Genomic DNA, 20,963 nt, shown 5'->3' on the forward strand with positions numbered 1-20,963 from the left:
TGAGGACACATACATTTTACATTTACGTCATTTAGCAGACGCTCTTATCCAGAGCGACTTACAAATTGGTGCATTCACCTTATGATATCCAGTGGAACAACCACTTTACAATAGTACGTCTATATCTTTTTTTTGGGGGGGGGGTTAGAAGGATTACTTTATCCTATCCCAGGTATTCCTTAAAGAGGTGGGGTTTCAGGTGTCTCCGGAAGCTGGTGATTGACTCCGCTGTCCTGGCGTCGTGAGGGAGCTTGTTCCACCATTGGGGTGCAAGAGCAGCGAACAGTTTTGACTGGGCTGAGTGGGAACTGTGCTTCCGCAGAGGTAGGGAGGCGAGCAGGCCAGAGGTGGATGAACGCAGTGCCCTTCTTTGGGTGTAGGGACTGATCAGAGCCTGAAGGTACGGAGGTGCCGTTCCCCTCACAGCTCCGTAGGCAAGCACCATGGTCTTGTAGCAGATGCGAGCTTCAACTGGAAGCCAGTGGAGTGTGTGGAGGAGCGGGGTGACGTGAGAGAACTTGGGAAGGTTGAACACCAGACAGGCTGCGGCGTTCTGGATGAGTTGTAGGGGTTTAATGGCACAGGCAGGGAGCCCCGCCAGCAGCAAGTTGCAGTAATCCAGACGGGAGATGACAAGTGCCTGGATTAGGACCTGCGCCGCTTCCTGTGTAAGGCAGGGTCGTACTCTGCGAATATTGTAGAGCATGAACCTACAGGATCGGGTCACCGCCTTGATGTTAGCGGAGAACGACAGGGTGTTGTCCAGGGTCATGCCAAGGCTCTTAGCACTCTGGGAGGAGGACACAATGGAGTTGTCAACCGTGATGGCGAGATCATGGAACGGGCAGTTCTTCCCCGGGAGGAAGAGCAGCTCCGTCTTGCCGAGGTTCAGCTTGAGGTGGCAATCCATCATCCACAGTGATATGTCTGCCAGACATGCAGAGATGCGATTCACCACCTGGTTATCAGAAGGGGGAATTGAGAAGATTAATTGTGTGTCGTCTGCGTAGCAATGATAGGAGAGACCATGTGAGGATATGACAGAGCCAAGTGACTTGGTGTATAGCGAGAATTGGAGAGGGCCTAGAACTGAGCCCTGCGGGACACCAGTGGTGAGAGCACGTGGTGCGGAGACGGATTCTCGCCACGCCACCTGGTAGGAGCGACCTGTCATGTAGGACGCAATCCAAGAGTGAGCCGCGCCGGAGATGCCCAACTCGGAGAGGGTGGAGAGGAGGATCTGATGGTTCACAGTATCAAAGGCAGCAGATAGGTCTAGAAGGATGAGAGCAGAGGAGAGAGAGTTAGCTTTAGCAGTGCGGAGAGCTTCCATGACACAGAGAAGAGCAGTCTCAGTTGAATGACCAGTCTTGAAACCTGACTGATTTGGATCAAGAAGGTCATTCTGAGAGAGATAGCAAGAGAGCTGGCCAAGGACGGCACGCTCAAGAGTTTTGGAGAGAAAAGAAAGAAGGGATACTGGTCTGTAGTTGTTGACATCGGAGGGATCGAGTGTAGGTTTTTTGAGAAGGGGTGCAACTCTCGCTCTCTTGAAGATGGAAGGGACGTAGCCAGCGGTCAAGGATGAGTTGATGAGAGAGGTTAGGTAGGGGACAAGGTCTCCGGAAATGGTCTGGAGAAGAGAGGAGGGGATAGGGTCAAGTGGGCAGGTTGTTGGGCGGCCGGCCGTCACAAGTCGCAAGATTTCATCTGGAGAGAGAGGGGAGAAAGAGGTCAAAGCATAGGGTAGGGCAACGTGAGCAGGACCAGCGGTGTTGTTTGACTTAACAAACGAGGATCGGATGTCATCAACCTTCTTTTCAAAATGGTTGACGAAGTCATCCGCAGAGAGGGAGGGGGGGGGGAGGATTCAGGAGGGAGGAGAAGGTGGCAAAGAGCTTCCTAGGGTTATAGGCAGATGCTTGGAATTTAGAGTGGTAGAAAGTGGCTTTAGCAGCAGAAACAGAGGAAGAAAATGTAGAGAGGAGGGAGTGAAAAGATGCCAGGTCTGCAGGGAGGCTAGTTTTCCTCCATTTCCGCTCGGCTGCCCGGAGCCCTGTTCTGTGAGCTCGCAATGAGTCGTCAAGCCACGGAGCAGGAGGGGAGGACCGAGCCGGCCAGGAGGATAGGGGACATAGAGAGTCAAAGGATGCAGAAAGGGAGGAGAGGAGGGTTGAGGAAGCTGAATCAGGAGATTGGTTGGAGAAGGATTGAGCAGAGGGAAGAGATGATAGGATGGAAGAGGAGAGAGTAGCTGGAGAGAGAGAGCGAAGGTTGCGACGGCACAATACCATCTGAGTAGGGGCAGAGTGAGTAGTGTTGGAGGAGAGCGAGAGGGAAAAGGATACAAGGTAGTGGTCGGAGACTTGGAGGGGAGTTGCAGTGAGATTAGGAGAAGAACAGCATCTAGTAAAGATGAGGTCAAGCGTATTGCCTGCCTTGTGAGTAGGGGGGGGGGGGACGGTGAGAGGGTGAGGTCAAAAGAGGAGAGGAGTGGAAAGAAGGAAATTAGTCAAAGGTAGACGTAGGGAGGTTAAAGTCACCCAGAACTTTGAGGGGTGAGCCATCCTCAGGAAAGGAACTTATCAAGGCGTCAAGCTCATTGATGAACTCTCCAAGGGAACCTGGAGGGCGATAAATGATTGGGATGTTAAGCTTGAATGGGCTAGTGACTGTGACAGCATGGACTTCAAAGGAGGAGATAGACAGATGGGTCAGGGGAGAAAGAGAGAATGTCCACTTGGGAGAGATGAGGATTCCAGTGCCACCACCCCGCTGACCAGATGCTCTCGGGGTATGCGTGAACACGTGGTCAGACGAGGAGTGAGCTGTAGGAGTAGCAGTGTTTTCTGTGGTAATCCATGTTTCCGTCAGCGCCAAGAAGTCGAGAGACTGGAGGGTAGCATAGGCTGAGATGAACTCTGCCTTGTTGGCCGCAGACCGGCAGTTCCAGAGGCTGCCGAAGACCTGGAACTCCACGTGGGTCGTGCGCGCTGGGACCACCAGGTTAGAGTGGCAGCGGCCACGCGTTGTGAAGCGTTTGTGTGGCCTGTGCAGAGGGGAGAGAACAGGGATAGACAGACACATAGTTGACAGGCTACAGGAGAGGCTACGCTAATGCAAAGGAGATTGGAATTAAAATTAACTAAACAACTGGGGAAGCGAGAGAGCAGGGCCTCCCTCACTAACCATTCACTGAAACACTCAAATATAACTTTTCCAACTTCCACTTTAGAAATTATAATTGATGTAAACTGCAGTGGTTTACAGGCTCAAACTTAGTTTATTCAGCTAGATAACTTGGTACAGTATTCTTCCGTGAAACCCACCCAGTGCACCGTGTCCTATGACGCCTTAGCTAACTAGCATGCTAGCATCCAATAACACACGGTTAGCACCAATACTTGGTTACAACAAACTACCAATGGATCATTCGTGTCCGTGTCTAGTTCCTTTCATTACGCAGAAGTAATTCAATGTTGGCTAGCTAACACAAAGTCAGTCCTGCTAGCTACACAAGTGGACTACACGTCTCAAAAGTTGAGAAAGTTAAGCTTACGTTGCAAAAATCTTATTGACTAAAAATGATACAGTACTGCTAGCTGGTAGAGTTGGCTAGCTAGCAATGGCTGCGTTTACCTTTATCTTACCTTTATCTTTGATACAAAGACAACTATGTAGCTAGCTAACATTACACTAATCAAAACGTTCCATTGTAATGTATTTAGTTTCTACAGTACTGCTAGTTGGTAAAGTTGGCCAAGTCTAAGGGTAGGGCCAGAAAATTAGAGCCCCTTGGGTGCTGCCATAGTGTTACATTAGAAGTGCCCATCCAAGAAGGCTCAAGGTCATTGGCCACAGTTAAATTACATCAAATCACGTTATATGTACAGTAGCTTTGATTGGACTGATCATGTCAACATCATACTTTCAAAATCTTAGCTAGCAGTCATCATCATGAATCAAGTCGACAATCTACTGGCAAATACTTTTTAATCCTTGTCATATGAAGAGAAATAATGAAGAGAAATTATAAATAGCTCATCGGCCATTGGACATAAATATTACACAACATGTTGGAAATCGCAAATTCAGCAATGAGTGGTTTGGAAGGAATCAGTGACAGTGGCTAACTGCAAGCATTGCAAAGCAATCACTAGCCTGCTAATCAGTGGGTGGTTGTGAGGTCCCAAATCTGGGATTAAGGGGCCCTTTTTCAAGTTTAAAATAATAAACATTCAACATTGGCCATGCTGTCAATGAAGCAGTTGTTTTGCCTCGCTCAAAACAACTGTTAACCCGGAACTTGACTTCAGTGAGTTCAAGACAACTGGGAAGTCGGGAATAATTGAACAGCGACTGGGAAAATACGTTTTGAATGGTCATCCAACTCGTAATTGTAAATCTGGTCTCTTTCTATAGCTACGACCTGAAGATCATCATGATTCAACCCTGTTTTTTTACGTGTTCCACTTGTTTTGAAAGCACCATAAATCCAGTGAATGCCAGACTTTGATGACAAAATTTGCCCACGATGGACCACCGCGCCACCTTTCTGTTTAAGTGAGCACAGCACAACAAGGTGCGTTCATAAATATATTGTATGCTGCTGCATTAATGATGTAATATGCCAGGGAGATATGTATACAGTAGCTAAGAAAGTAATATTAAGTGTATACTGTGTAGTAAGATGTTAGTAGCCCATGTGCCTCACCCTAATAATTAGGTGTATTTACCCCTCTTAATTTCCCCTACTGTTCTGACTTGGTGGTGCACATTTAGCCTATAACCTGTTTAAGAGAAATTTAATAATTGAATATTGTAAGAACTTTCATTGACTGCCCCCTTTATTTATCCTACGGTTCTGACTTGGTGTACAGTGAGAACACTAAGAATGGCCCATGTTCTGAATTATGTTTCTGTACATTTCAAAAGTGCTAAACAAATAGTTATATAGACTACGTCCGTCCTAGCCCGCTCATTAATGTCTTAATAGAAATTACGGATTGCCTCTTATCTTCTTGTCGTCCTCTTATGCCATAGTTTGTCCATCTCAATTAGAAACCACACTTGTTTAAGCAAGTCAGCCATATCAGCTATGGTTTTTTTTAAGGCAGTAAATGAGGCTGAATGAACTGTTTCGCTGCCAGACAAAGCTCCGCTGATAGCCAGGTGTAGCGGTGGTAAGATGTTGGGACTGCTGTTGGGACAGCTTTATGTAGGCCCTAACAGTTTGTGGGCACCGTTTGTCACCGTTATAGTGCAATTAAAACCAACAATGCAGTTCAAGAAATAGAGTTAAGAAAATATTTAATAAATAAATATAAAAAATTTAATATAAAATGTAATACAATAAAATAACAATAATAAGGCTATATACAGGGGGTACCGGTACCGAGTCAGTGTGCGGGGGTACAGGTTAGTTGAGGTAATTTGTACATGTAGGTAGGGGTGAAGTGACTATGCATTGATAATAAATAGCGAGTGGCAGCAGTGTAAAAACAAGGGGAGGGGTCAATGTAGTCCGGGTGGCCATTTGATTAATTGTTCAGCAGTCTTATGGCTTGGGGATAGAAGCTGTTAAGGAGCCTTTTGGACCTAGACTTGACACTCTGGTACTGCTTTCCGTGCGGTAGCAGAGAGAACAGTCTATGACTTGGGTGACTGGAGGCTTTGACAATTTTTTGGGCCTTCCTCTGACACCGCCTAGTATATAGGTCCTGGATGGCAGGAAGCTTGGCCCCAGTGATGTAATGGGCCGTACGCACTACCCTCTATAGCGCCTTACGGTCGGAAGCCGAGCAGTTGCCATACCAGGTGGTGATGCAACCGGTCAGGATGCTCTTGATGGTGCAGCTGTAGAACCTTTTGAGGATATGGGGATCAATGCCAAATCTTTTCAGTCTCCTGAGGAGGAAAAGGTGTTGTCGTGCCCTCTTCACGACTGTCTTGGTGTGTTTGGACCATGATAGTTTGTTGTTGATGTGGACACCAAGGAACTTGAAACTCTCGACCCGCTCCACTACATTGTTCAGATTACCTTAGACCTTATGATGTTTCTGCGCACGAGTTTACAGATGTAGGATCTTAATTTGATCCCTCTTTTGTTGCTCAGAATTTTGAAAAGCAAACTTGTAATGTATTTGAGTTTTAAAAAGGCTTCGAAAGTTTGTCATTTCCACTGTGAAATGTCAGACTTGATTTGTCCTAACGAAAAATGAATCAACCCCTACAAAAAAGTAAATTAATTATAAACCACATAATATTTCACATTTCCTGTTGCTGCAGGATTATTTTTCAGCAAACTGGCTAAGATTAAGATCCTACATCTGTAGCTAGCCAACATCACCATGACATCACCTACATGTGTGATCGGTGATTTCTATTGGAGAAACAGTGTCTGCCTATCTTGAATGCGCTCATGACTCATTTTTTTATGCCCACCAAAATTACAATATTTTTCTCTGAATTGCCTTGTGAAAGACTAACACTGTAAGATCGTATTTTATTACTTAGTTAGTCATGTTAGCAATTGAACAAGCTTTCAAATCATGACCCAGATTGCGATGGAACGTTTTGGGATTGCGTAAATAACAACAGTAATTTTGTGATGTCGGGGCTGCAGGGTTGGGGATGCAAGTGTGCTTGCTCTAGTTCCTCAACAGCACATCTAGGAGAGCTAAAAAAAAGTACCTTATAGTTGAAGACTCTTCTTGAGTCATAAAAGTGCATTGGAATTGCTTAGGAACTGTGCAGTGTGCACACTTTAGAGAGGTGTGTGGTCACTTGGAGACACCAGTTTGTCCTCTCACTCAAACCCTTGTCATTGTTTTGACTTATGTTGCACGTACCCCACATCTTGCAGGAATAGTTTTATCATGTTACTGAATATTTTCAGATTTCGTTATCAACAAATGAGGCGAAAAGTACAGTAAATGTAAAATGCTCACTCACTCACTCACTCACCACTCACTCACTCACTCACTCACTCACTCACTCACTCACTCACATATTTTCCATATGGCTTGAGTTTCCTAGTAAAACATGATCACAAGAGGAGGAAGTAGCATGTATGCATGTGTTAGTTGAGCTCCAAAATCATAGGCTTTGTGTTGACAAGCAACATTATGTTTGTCAACATAAGGCAAAAAATTGTGTGAAGTAGTATTGTGACTTAGTTTGTGAAAATGAGGTCAATGTCACACACTGTATGAATGTAGCAACCTGAGTTCAAAGCTACTGATTAACCTGTATGTCGTTTTTAATGCAAATTAACATATAGTATAGGCCTAAGACAAAAACATTGCCTGGGGCGATTGTGTACAGATTAATGAGAGGAAACCCCTCCCTGTCAGTCCTGGTGACTGTTTTCCTCTATGCAGTTCCCTATCAAGTTAAAGGGCCAATGTAGCCATTTTTATCTCAATATCAAATAATTTCTGGGTAACAATTTCGTACCTTACTGTGATAGTTTTCAAAGGTCAATAATAAACAAAAATGGCTTCTTAGCAAAGAGCAATTTCTCAAGCAAGAATTTTGCTAGGACTGTCTCGGAGAGGACTGAGTTGGGAGGGGAAAATGGAAAACTAGCTGTTATTGGCAGAGAGGTTTGGAACTCTCTTTCTTATTGGTCTATTAACTAATTTACTGCCTGGGGATGTCACTAGGCAGACCAAAACTCCATCCCACCAAAACAAGCTGAAATTTCAAGTGGCCTTTTATAACAGCTCTTACATTAAAATGGCATTATCATCATTATCACAATTACACAGTATTATTCCAACCTCAAAGTGTGGAAATATATATAAAACACAGGAAAATCATGTTTTCTGACTGCACTGGGGAACAATGGATCCATGGATATAACGTTGGGAGGAAGTTCTAGCTGCCTGATCGATTACTTAAATGTCCCCCCATTGACACATTTCCAAACACTCACACTAACAGAACTAACACACAAAGAAGCCTGCCTGTGCGTGTTTTATGTGTCAGTATAACTGATCAATACTGAGATAAACTTCTTAAAACACCCAGTCTCGGTGAAGAAAATTGCTTAATGTCACCATTTCTTGGACAGTTAGTTATACAGTCATTACTTCACACAATCCAATATACCAATGTCTGAGAAAATAATGGAGCAATAAAAACGTACACTAATCTATCTATGTGAATGGATGCTTTGCCTGTCTTTTTCTCTTCCTACTTGAGTAAGTGTTTACCAATAGTCAACACCAGATGGCAGTCAAACTCAGTCAATGCAGGCACCAAGTTGAAGACGTCTATACTGATGTACTCTCAGTCAGTCTCCTTTATACATCTACCTTTATCTTTGTGACACTTTTCTATGATGTGTGTTACCGTAAGAACATGCACCGATTCACTTGGTGTAGGTTGGAAACAATGACTTCTGACTGACTGAGACTTCAATTCAAAATCTCTCTCTAATGTGCTATATTTTCCAAAGGTACTTTTCTAACTGTTTTATAGACACTTTGGAATGACCACTGCATTCAGCTCTTTTTTTATGCTAGTGGAAATGTAAACTGATGTTTGTGTTTTTGTGCAGTACTCTATGAATGATCAGTGTAGTGCTCTACTTACACAACTCAAGGATCAGATAAGAGTTTAGAAAGAAAGATAAAAGACTATGTTGTATATCTATCAATCCAAACAGATGATTCCAATCAAATTCTCAAGATTTTAGTATTCATTATATTCATACCCTTATTATACCATGCTAGAGATGGTTGCACCATGCTAGTCATGATCATACCGTACTGAGAAGGTTTGGCAGAATATGGTGCAATACTTCCCTTGGGAGCAATAGTCGTTTTCTATGAGGTTTGATTATTTTTACTCTGTTTAACGCTTTCTCTAAGCGGAGGGTGACAAGGCACCTTTCACTTTTTTTAGATGATATATATATTAGATTGGGAGGAGAGCTTCAGGGGTCGGGGTCTAGGGTGTTAAAGGGGTTGTGGGGAATGGAAGGGTACTGGACAAAGGGACACTTCCAGGGATGTTCTGAGAAGCCCTGAATTCCTGAAGTGCCTTCTAATGTCTGTCACTGTGCCCTCCATCGTTTTATGGGTGGCTGAGTGTAGGTGTCAAGTGTGCCCTGCTTGACTTCTCTCCAAAAGTGAGTCCCCTCCCCCACCCCCTACAGTACCCCCTCCCCATGTCTTCCTCCTCTTCACACACATATGCTACTCTGACAATACGGGCCAATAGGAGCCACTTGAAGTGAAGCTGGAGTTGACTTGGGGAGCTCCCCCCATGAGGCTGTTGTTAGTGTTAAGTGTTGTTACGCCAACAATAACCTTGCTGAGGAAAGACTAAAAGTTTTCATTCCTTATGAAAGAAGAGGAGAAAGAGGAGGAGTAAAGCCTCCTATTGGAATTGTATTGATCCGAAAGGCTTTTGTTCTTAGTGGTGGGGATGAATTTCTCCAGAAGTAGCAGATTGGAGGGTGGTCCTCTATTCACAGTGTGATGAGTCTGAGTGGGGTCTGTGTGAGACTGAGGTCCTGGCTGCAGTGCAGAAGAGATGAGCTAGTCCACACAATCAGTTCTACATGTAGATTTCATAACTGTCCCTTCTGAGCTGTTTGATTACCGTCGCCACCTCACTACATGCCTGATTTCAATGCATTTTATATCACTCAAGTTGAAATTCCCACACACAAAAATAACAACTCCCATCTTTATTCACATTCAGCGACACAAGCTGACTAAGACTGAATATATCATAGGTAGGGCCAGGACTTTTATGGACCACGTGACCTGATAGAAAAAACTCAGGGTCCCATGGTTTTAATTTGGACAGCAGGAGTGGACAGAAGTCACACTGTGATAAGGACCTGAGGATCCCGCCTGGGACGTCGTTCCCTCTGGCTTGGGGTGGTGACACCACATGGTAGAAGTGTGTTTGACCTAAGGCTTGTCTGTTACAACAGATGTCCATCACTAATCAATGTCATTACTTTGTCCTATACGGACAGGGCCCGTGGGGGTCTCCCTCTAATACAATGATACATAATTATTCAAATCAAATCAAATTAGGGAGAAGATGGAGTACGCCAAGGTCCACTCTGATCAATATGATGAGTGGGGTGGAGGAGTAGAGGAGTGAAGGGGACAGTGTTCTACGATGGTGACCTTGTCTTGTCTCCTCAGCAGACGTTGGCGACCTTTACCTCGAACTCTGTGATAGGCTAGAGTCCGACTCACCATTTATTTCCCCTTCACTGACTGCACTCCAGACCAGACTGGCGACCTCACAGTTTGGAATTCAATTTGTTTGTCTTTCTACTTCATCAATGTTGTGTTTTAATTGTGCCAATGTAGCTAGATGAACCAGGCCAGTCTGTTACTACCAAAGTCACAGAAGCTCACAGAGTAGTCATTTGCCATTGCATCTTATTTTACCAGAAGATTTAAAAGGCTTTATAATCCCTTCAAAAAAGGATTATGTTTCAGAAGGTGTTAAACATTCACTTCTAAATGAGAAACGCCCTAATTAACAATTCATGGCGGAAATGTTATCTTGAGGCAACGCATTGTGTCTTTCCATCATCTCTTTGCTGTGGTAGGGAGCATTTTAATCGGAAATTTATTTTTTATTTAACCTTTATTTAACCAGGAAAAGCCCATTGAGACCCAGAGTCTCTTTTTCAAGGGAGACCTGGCCAAGAAGACAGTGACAATCAATACATGACATAGTTAAAACATACAACAATACAATACAACAACATGATCCAGACTTAAAAAAGCATTTACACTCCTCTGTAACAGAGTCTCCCATCAATATTTTCAATTAATTCAGTGGCACTAACATATCGAGATGAAGCATGGATTGTAGATTATTCCATGCGTCTGGTGCACAAGAAGAGAAGGCAGTCTTGCCTAATACTGTGAATGTCCTGGGGACTTTAAGTAGCAACCACCTAGCAGACCGGGTATGGTAACTGCTTGTGGTGAAGGAGACCAGACTACAGAGGTAAAGAGGGAGTTTACCCAAAAGGGCTTGGTAGATGAACACATACACATGTATCTTTCTGCGCATATAAAGTGAGGTCCAACCTATCATTTGGTACAATGTGCAATGGTGGGTGAGGAACTTGGCATTTGTAATAATGTGCAAGGATGCATGATAAACAGGAGTCCAGTCTCTGTAAGACGGAGGAGGTTGCATGCATATACAACAAGTCACCATAATCAATTACAGAGAGAAAAGTGGCCTGAACAAGCTTCTTTCTAGCCATAAGTGGGAAGCAAGCCTTATTATGAAAATGAAAACCCAATTTCAATTTCAAGCTTTGTCACAAGATTTTCCACATGAACTTTAAAGGACAACTTGTCATCCAACCAAATACCTAGGTATTTGTAGGATGACACTTTTTCAATGGATAAGCCACCAGATGTGACAATGTTAATGTTCTCTGGCAGAGTTCTAGCTCTGGTAAAGGTCATGAATTTAGTTTTTTGTACATTCAAGGCCAGTTTGAGCCAATAAAGGGAGGCCTGCAGTGACTGAAAATCAGTCTTGAGCTCTTCAACAGCCTGAACCAGAGGAGCACATGAATATATGACTGTATCATCTGCATATAGATGTAACTTTGCTGGTTGCATCCCATTTCCCAAATCATTCATAAAAATCGAGAACAACACAGGAGCTAAAATGGAACCCTGGGGCACACCTCCATTAATCTCAAGAAAGCTAGACTTGTGATTGTCAGTATATACATATTGTGTTCTGTCAGAAAGATAGTTCCTAAACCAATTTACTGCCCCTTCATTGAGACCAATGTTTCTGAGTCTAGCTAGCAACAATTCATGGTTAGCTGAATCAAAGGCCTTTGATAAATCCACAAACAGAGCAGCACAATGTTGCTTTTTATCAAGTGCATTAATGATGTTGTTTGCCACTGCTGCAGTTGTGGTGCTGTGCCTCAATCTAAAGCCAGACTGAACCCAGCTCAGTATGTTCTTTTCAATTAACACGTTTTTAAACTGTGAGTTCACTAGGGATTCATAGACTTTGGTCAGGATAGGGAGTTTGGAGATAGGACGATAGTTCTTAGCATCTGAGGGATCTCCACCCTTTAGCAGTGGGAGGACATACGCTGATTTCCAATAGCTGGGTATGGAATTGGTCAAGAGACTCAAATTGAAAATGTGAGCCACAGGTTCAGTAATAATACCAGCTGCTATATTTAAGAGGGAGGGGTCCAGGTTGTCTGGACCTGCAGACTTTTTAGTGTCTATAGCCTTTAGTGCTTTATAGACCTCAGCATAAGAAACAGGCTCAAAGTTAAAATGGTTCACAAGAGGGCCTATATCCTAGTTTACTGTAACAGAGCTTACATTAGAGGCCTGGGCCGCACCATTATCAAAAACTGAACCAGCAGACATGAAGTGCTTGTTAAAAAACCCTACAATATGGGCTTTATCCTTCACTTCATTAGAATCCGTCATTAAATGGTCAGGAAGGCCAGGGGATACATTAGAACCTGACACTGATTTGATTAGCTTCCAGAACTTGGTAAGGTTGTTAAGGTTCTCTGTGACTGCATTTAAATAGTAATCTGATTAGGACTTCCTGATCAATCCTGTGCCTTTGTTTCTTAGGGCTCCGAAGGAGGCCGAGTCAACAGGAGCATTTGTATGTCTAGCTTGAGCCCAAGAGATATTTCTCTTTCTAATTAATTCTGCCAAGTTATCTGGAAACCAGGGATTGTCCCTTCCACTGATTCTACATTTCTTCACAGGGGCATGCTTATCACAAATTGGCAAAAAAAAAAAAATTTAAATAGTCCCAGGCATTGTCAACATCGGGAATCAGACTTACTCTGTCAATATTATGGGGGTTTGGCTTTGGTCATTTTTGTATTTCAAACACAAGCACAGTGATCACTGACATCGTTACAGAATATCCCAGTCGATGTGTATATGTGAGGGGTATTCGTTAGAATAATGTCCAATAGCGTTGATTTGTTAGGTGCTCTGTGATTCGGTCTTGTAGAGTCCGATAAAGATGTAAGCATGTCCCAGTTCAAATCTCCTAAAATAATGAATGGGGAGTCATGTAGCTTGTGCAGGACATCAAAAAGAGAGTTAAGTGCGTCTCCCGAAGCCGAGGGCGGTCTGTAGCAGCCGACTACAGTGATGTGGGAGTCCATATATATATGTTCACTTTAACCGCAAGCAATTCAAAATGTTTGGCTTTGGTAATCGAGAGAATTTCAGAGGTGTTAAACTCGGATTTCACATAAATTGCAACCGCTCCTCATTTACTCATCCGATCCGTTCTAAAAACCATGTACCCATCAATAGAAATCCAGTTATTTGACACATATTTCTTTAGCCAAGTTTCTAATAAAACCATTACGTCTGCATTTGTCGTTTTGGCCCATATTCTAATCATGTCTATTTTTGGAAATAGACTTCTGACATTAACACGCAAGAGGCCAAAACCTGCTCTGTTTTTAAAATCATAGGAAGTCGGTAGAGATTGCTTGGTATCTACCGGCCCAGGGGTTGGTCGCACATTACCAGAGATCAACAATAAAAGCATAACAATGTGTCTCACTTGCCCAATGCGTGAGGACTTGGTGGAGCCAGCACCAGTGTCAATAAAACGAACTGAGTCTTTTGACACAGAAAAAAAGTAATTCAAGGTGAAAAGAAGAAAAGAGGAAAAGTGACTTTAATTACACTCAAAGACAATTCATCTCCCCACTCTAAACAGTCGTTGTATCTTTCTGTTGTTTTTAGTTGTGTTCTGTTTGGTTCTTTTGTATTCCTAAACTCCTGTGCATTCTCTAGTCTCAAGGACCCACTTTTTAACAGTCTCAAGTCACAAAGAGACATGTCAGCTGCACTAATGTGCAATTCCCCCTCATTTACATTCTCCACGGTGTGAATGTTTTGCAAATAGAGGGATTGTCCTTGCATATACTGCATAACTATTCAGTGAAGTGATGGATCTGCCCAATGTTCTCTGGTACTTGTCTTTTAGAATGCAAAATGAGTGATCAACACAACACTAAAAGCTTGCTTCTACACATTTTTGGGCAATCAATGGAACGCCCCCTTTATCTGGCATACTGTACATGCTTTTTTAAAGAAAATGCTTTTTTCAAATTCAACCAGTTTGTTCATCAGATTAAATCAATAATTCAAGTCAAGACTTCCAGTGAGTGTGGATTTTTCACTTCTATACTTTACCAGAAACCTCTCTGTGCCTCTGCAGGGTGTAGATGGTTAGGGTCACACTGGCAGATGGGATGTGGAGGGCAGGACCAAGTAACCAACATTTTGCATCAGGGTTAGCACATGCCCATCCTCACTACTGGATAACCAATAATGGTTATTGATCATAGTTATTGATCACTAAAACAAGAGGCACACAGGGACATCTGCCCTGCAAAGACAGACGCCACCCTTCACTCAGAACTCTCCATCTGGGACTGAACCAAGCTGTTCTGCAATATGATTTAGAGCACATCAACGACTCAAAAGGTTAAATTATGGATGCAAAGAAAAGGTATATGTTTTTCAAAAACAAGTTAATGACCATTGCAGTACAGTATAGCCTAAATATAATTTACATGATCGACAAGCAGGCATCTTCTCATCCACTCTGTAATTGTTCTATGGATACGTCAATAGAGGTTACATGTTCTCAAAACCACAGAAAATGCAATTCATATGGATTTGCATCTCTAAAAGACCTATCAATTGTAGTGGCTTTGCGTGTAGCTTTAACTGGGCGTGCCCGTGTATGCTAATGAACCCCGGGGTTTACTCGGGTAAGGCGCTGCAGATATTTACTCCCTACTTTATCGTCTTCACACTGGTGCAAAAAAACCTCTGCGTGGCTTCTATTTACCAGACTGTAGGCGGAATCAATTGCACCACTTTTTCTACACTATCCTGCTGAAAGAAATACCGAACTTCAACTTTGTTTTCATACATTTCGTTGGGAGTAACCTCTTTTACGGTTTTACTTATTTTCTCTGATGAGGAGTTCCGACTACTAGCTAGCATACCAACTGATACAAAGTAGACTCCCATGCCGGAAATTGCGGATTGGGATCCTAAATAAACCGGTGAGTGTTTTAGATAACTAATCTAGCTACCTAGCCCAATGAAGAGAATATGGAACTTTATTTCTCTAAGAATAAGTGGCTGCTGCCCATTCCCTTTTAACGTCCACACAAGGCGAATATAGCCGACTAGTGAAGTAGCCTAGGCAACTTTGTTTTGTCTTTATGCACCGCTGCCTGAGACGGCGCTTTCAGAAATTAATGTGTCACCCCGCAGCGCATCTACAGAACATTTGACGTCTATGCGCAATGGCCAATTATGCAATTACTTGTAAGGAATTTAGCAAAATTCTATATATTTTTCTCAATTGCTTGCATTGTCGAAGGTTAAACCGGTGCATAAAACTACGTAGCTAATACGTAGACAGTCTATCATTGCAAAGCACCCACAAGATGAAATAAATTATTAATTTAGACCCATTTGTAGACGGCACCAGGCTAAGATTAGAACATGGGTGAAATTGTGGTGGAGATCTTGGGAGGGAGAACAGTAGATGGGGTCCCAGCGTTTGACATTCTTTATTGCGCCTACCTTAAGTGGAAGGCCCCTCAGCAACACCCCCCCCATGTCACTTTTTTTTCAGTTTTAAAGTAACTGTATAGTGAATCTCAGTTCGTATTCTGTTAACTCGTATCCAAATAATGTTGACCATTCTATACTCGTATTTGTGGCCAAAGCATACATTGGAAGAAAAAAAAAACCCACACAAACTTGTATCTCAAACAGACCATTTCAAACATGCTTGCTATTTCCTCATTGAGGAGGACTAGTATGAATATTTTATGACCTGTATACGCCCACACCATTCTGGTGTTGGTAAACGCCCACACCATTACAACACAAAACAGCTGCTTTCAACATAATTATAGGTCATATTTCATAGGAATCTGGAAACACTAGACAGTTACTTTTACTTTATAGTCATTTAGCAGATGCTCATATCCAGATCGACTTACAGTAGCAATTAGGGTTAAGCGCCTTGCTCAAGGGCACAACGGCAGATTGTTCACCTATCAGTCACACCAGGTCATTTAATGATTAAAAACATTTTAAAATAAATTATTGGACAGGGACAAATCGACCGGTTCTGAATATTGCATGCCACCTTTCCCCATAGCAATTTTGCCTATGGATTAGAATGCACTGTTGCAATGTTTAAGCACCTATTGATGATTGCAGAGCCATGTTTAATGGCAGTCTTGGAAGGGAAATTGATCATCCTTGTGTAAAGATTATCTCTTGTGAATCCAAAGATTATCTAGATTAAAGGTACTTTTCTAAAGAATAGGACTAATGCACTACTTCTGAATTGTTTCTTCAGGTCGTGTAAAGATTTTCTCAAATATCAGTCGGTGATTATCAATGCTTGGAATAAACTCAAGAGCATCGCGTTGTGACAGCTGGGAGATGGAGTATGACTGCTATCAGCACTATTTCTTAGATGACCTTGACAAAGAGGAGGATTTCTACAAGTCAACCGCACCAAGTGAGGACATATGGAAAAAGTTTGCACTTTTGCCCACCCCTCCCATGTCTCCTAACAGGACAATCAGCGGTGGTACCTTGTACTTTACCCCTGGAGACAAGTTGGGCTGGCTGTCCAAGGTCTTGGGCCAGGACGAGGAGTACGAGGGACCCGACACCGAGGAGCTTTTTGGGAACATGAGTTCAATTATTATCCAGGACTGCATGTGGAGTAGTTTCTCAGCCAGTCAGCACCTGGAGAAAGTCAGTGAGCGCCTGTCAGCTGCAGCCCAGGCTCGTCTCTCCCCACCAGCACCCCAGAACAATGTGACTATGAGTGCCAGCAAAGCGCAGTGCACCCTGCTGACCCCACCTGACTCTCCACTGCCCGGTACTGTGGCAACAGAATGTGTTGACCCGGCGGCTGTGCTCACCTTCCCAACCATCAGCTGTAGGAAACCGGCGTCATCGGGCTCTGAGTCTCGCTCCGATTCCTCTGGTAAGAAACTGACCATGCAGTAAACCATTTCACCTCTGCTAGATGTTGCCCACTCAATGCGTCAAGTGGAGGCAGCCAGGGAAACTCTCACACTAGGCTGGATGTAGAATTTTGCTGAGTCAAAGTATTCAGCTTTACTTAAGCCCGTATCTCAAGCACAAACCATTACCTCTGTTTCTCACTCTCAAAGGAATGTCACTTTTCCACAGTCAATATTTGTAAACAGTTGCTGCAAATGCTTTGGTCCCAGGTGCAGGCCTAGTTTTAAACCCCCCCACATGCTTTGCACACAGATTTTGGGGTATTTCTGTCCTGGAATTGCATGACAATTGAAGTGTGGTAGGGGTGGGAGATGGGGTACATGGCGTCAGACCGTATATGAAACTATTTCCTATTGCTTAAATTCCTCTGTGCATGTGCAATGATGTGTGGTTGTTTCTTTTGATGTAACAGATGACGATGAGGTGATTGATGTGGTGACTGTGGAGAGCAAGCAGAGCCGAGCCCGACTGGTGGGCAGCCGTAAGCCTGTGACCATCACTGTCCGAGCTGACCCCTGCCCAAAGCGTTTCCACATGTCTGTGCACCGGCAGCAGCACAACTACGCAGCCCCTTCCCCTGATAGCGACCCTGAGGATGATGAGGAACCACAGAGTAAACGGTCCTGTCCAGACTCCAGCCACCACCAGCAGACAGATTCCCCCACCGCCATCTCCCCCACAGCTTCCTCTGCAGACAGCCCCCAGAGCTCTGACACTGAGGACACTGACCGCCGGAAGAACCACAACTTCCTGGAGCGGAAGAGGCGGAACGACCTTCGCTCTCGCTTCTTGGCACTGCGGGATGTGATCCCGGGCCTGGTGGAGTCGGCCAAGGCCCCTAAGGTGGCCATCCTGACCCAGGCCACAGAGTACCTTCTCCAGCTGCACAGCAGAGAGAAGCACCAGGCTCAGGAGAGGAAACGCCTCAAAGCCCGCCAGCAGAAACTCCTCCGGAGGCTAGCCGACCTTAAACGCTCCTGAGGATAGAAACTAACTATGCAACAGACTCTTAATAAATAAACTGCCTCATTCTCAGAAGCCAATGACTATTCTCTATAAGCAAACTTAAAAAAAAAAAAACTGAACATTATGCTATGGACTTCTTTTAAAACTAGGTGGATCTCAGTGTCTGTGAACCCATGGTGGGAGAGGCTGGCGTTAAGGACCTTTGTTTTTATTGATGTTTTCTCTCTTTGCACATTGAGTGATGACTAGATGAGACAGAAACATGTTGTTGGTTCCTGGTGATATTGGTAGATGATGCTGTAATTAAACCAGAATGAAACTTACTTCCAAATGTCATGTCTCTTCTTGTTTCTCAGTTAAGTTCCTTGATAGCCTTGTCTGTTTATTTCTGTGATGAATAGTCCATGCACACTTGGATTGAAGTTTATTGATGAAACGCTGTAATGTGTACACTGGGAGTGACAAATCTTTTCATTACTGATTTATTTTAATGTACAGATTGTTCTGTAAATAATGGCATATTGCTCTGTTAAGGAGACATGAATATTGCTATTCTCTAAAACTGGCTTTAGAGCTTCTATTTTGTTAAAATGACAAAAATACAACAGCTATACTTTATAATTACACATGTCACTTTGCGATGCTATTTTTACTATTTGTTCCTCTTGGGGTGAATTTGATTTGTGTACACATGACCAGATGCATAAAATGTTGATACCAGATTCCAAGAATTGTGATTTATTTATTTTTGTTCCTTTTGATGGTTCTTCCAGATTATATTGCAACAGCATCATCACACTGCTTAAATTCACTAGCATGTTATTTCCTAGCTAAAATGACTTTTTAAACAAGACTGATTTAAAAGAGAACCAGCATGACACACTGACTAAATCATGAATGCATAAAGATTTTACAAAAGGCTTGTTGTATGGACTCTGAAGGTAGTATTTGTTTTAGTTTGTCCCATGCTTAACTGTCATGATCTTGCTAGATTGAAGCATGCAGAAGCTTGGTCTAGATTTAGAGGGAGTGTGTCATTGATGTGTCCTTGAAATGTGTGATACCTCGGAGGATCCTCTGCAGTTGCTGCTGCATGCAGGGCAACTGATGTGCTCTCAACTAGGTTACACACACACACACGGTATCTTTAGAACATTCCCTGGGGTATGGAGAGAGGGTCTGTGTGTGAGCTGCTACTCTGGGCTGGGTTCAGTCGTCCTATTATAAGCAGTCATGTAGTGACTGAGAGACCTTGCTCTCGCTTCCCCTGCATGCATGGTGGAGAGTGGTTTGAACATTGACTGCAAAGGGGAGAGGTGCTGTGAATGGTCAAGTAGAGAAGCTGGTGTAAGAAAGGAGCTCTCCCTGATTTCTTAGTTTCCTTTTTGTCATAATTTCTATACTTCTCTTAGGCAGTTAGTCTGAGGGAGCGTTTGCAGTTGATCTGTACGTTTAAAGGCCCAGTGCAGTCAAAAACTAGATTTCCCTGTGTGACTATACAAATCATTAGGAACACCTCTTTCCATGACAGACTATCCAGGTGACATTATGGTCCCTTATTGATGTCACTTGTTAAATTCATGTCAATCAGTGTAGATGAAGGGGAGGAGATATGCTAAAGAATAATTTTTAAGTCTTGAGACATGGATTGTGTGTGTGCCACTCATCAGAGGGTGACTGGGCAAGACAAAGTGCCTTTGAACAGGGTATGGTAGTACAGTGAGGGAAAAAAGTATTTGATCCCCTGCTGATTTTGTACGTTTGCCCACTGACAAAGAAATGATCAGTCTAATTTTAATGGTAGGTTTATTTGAACAGTGAGAGACAGAATAACACCAAAAAAATCCAGAAGAACGCATGTCAAAAATGTTATAAATTAATTTGCATTTTAATGAGGGAAGTAAGTATTTGACCCCTCTGCAAAATATGACTTAGTACTTGGTGGCAAAACCCTTGTTGGCAATCACAGAGGTCAGACGTTTCCTGTAGTTGGCCACCAGGTTTGCACACATCTCAGGAGGGATTTTGTCCCACTCCTCTTTGCAGATCTTCTCCAAGTCATTAAGGTTTCGAGGCTGATGTTTGGCAACCTGAACCTTCAGCTCCCTCCACAGATTTTCTATGGGATTAAGGTCTGGAGACTGGCTAGGCCACTCCAGGACCTTAATGTGCTTCTTCTTGAGCCACTCCTTTGTTGCCTTGGCCGTGTGTTTTGGGTCATTGTCATGCTGGAATACCCATCCACAACCCATTTTCAATGCCCTGGCTGAGGGAAGGAGGTTCTCACCCAAGATTTGACGGTACATGGCCCCATCCATCGTCCCTTTGATTGTTGTCCTGTCCCCGTAGCAGAAAAACACCCCCAAAGCATAATGTTTCCACCTCCATGTTTGACGATGGGGATGGTGTTCTTGGGGTCATAGGCAGCATTCCTCCTCCTCCAAACACGGCGAGTTGAGTTGATGCCAAAGAGCTCCATTTTGGTCTCATCTGACCACAACACTTTCACCCAGTTGTCCTCTGAATCATTCAGATGTTCATTGGCAAACTTCAGACGGACATGTATATGTGCTTTCTTGAGCAGGGGGACCTTGCGGGCGCTGCAGGGTTTCAGTTCTTCACGGCGTAGTGTGTTACCAATTGTTTTCTTGGTGACTATGGTCCCAGCTGCCTTGAGATCATTGACAAGATCCTCCCGTGTAGTTCTGGGCTGATTCCTCACCGTTCTCATGATCATTGCAACTCCACGAGGTGAGATCTTGCATGGAGCCCCAGGCCGAGGGAGATTGACAGTTCTTTTGCGTTTCTTCCATTTGCGAATAATCGCACCAACTGTTGTCACCTTCTCGCCAAGCTGCTTGGCGAGGGTCTTGTAGCCCATTC

General features: G+C 43.5%; 1 protein-coding gene across 1 annotated transcript; it reads left to right on the plus strand.

Moving 5' to 3' along the window:
• The first annotated feature begins 14,746 nt into the window (after window positions 1-14,746).
• Window positions 14,747-18,802, plus strand: LOC115162415 (protein L-Myc-1b). The gene is made up of 3 exons (XM_029713696.1): window positions 14,747-15,112; window positions 16,432-17,073; window positions 17,527-18,802. The coding sequence occupies exons 2-3, from the start codon at window positions 16,473-16,475 to the stop codon at window positions 18,093-18,095; spliced, it is 1,170 nt and encodes a 389-aa protein (XP_029569556.1). The 5' UTR covers window positions 14,747-15,112; window positions 16,432-16,472; the 3' UTR covers window positions 18,096-18,802.
• The last annotated feature ends 2,161 nt before the right edge of the window (window positions 18,803-20,963 follow it).

This window comes from Salmo trutta, chromosome 25 (genome assembly GCF_901001165.1).
Source record: "Salmo trutta chromosome 25, fSalTru1.1, whole genome shotgun sequence".
NCBI classification, from domain to species: domain Eukaryota; kingdom Metazoa; phylum Chordata; class Actinopteri; order Salmoniformes; family Salmonidae; genus Salmo; species Salmo trutta.

Excerpts from the sequence above, each read along its gene's own strand:
- LOC115162415 (XM_029713696.1), top strand. The coding sequence starts at position 16,473 with ATGCTTGGAATAAACTCAAGAGCATCGCGTTGTGACAGCTGGGAGATG. Across the intron at positions 17,074-17,526 it reads GTCTCGCTCCGATTCCTCTG|ATGACGATGAGGTGATTGAT; the intron begins GTAAGAAACTGA and ends TTGATGTAACAG.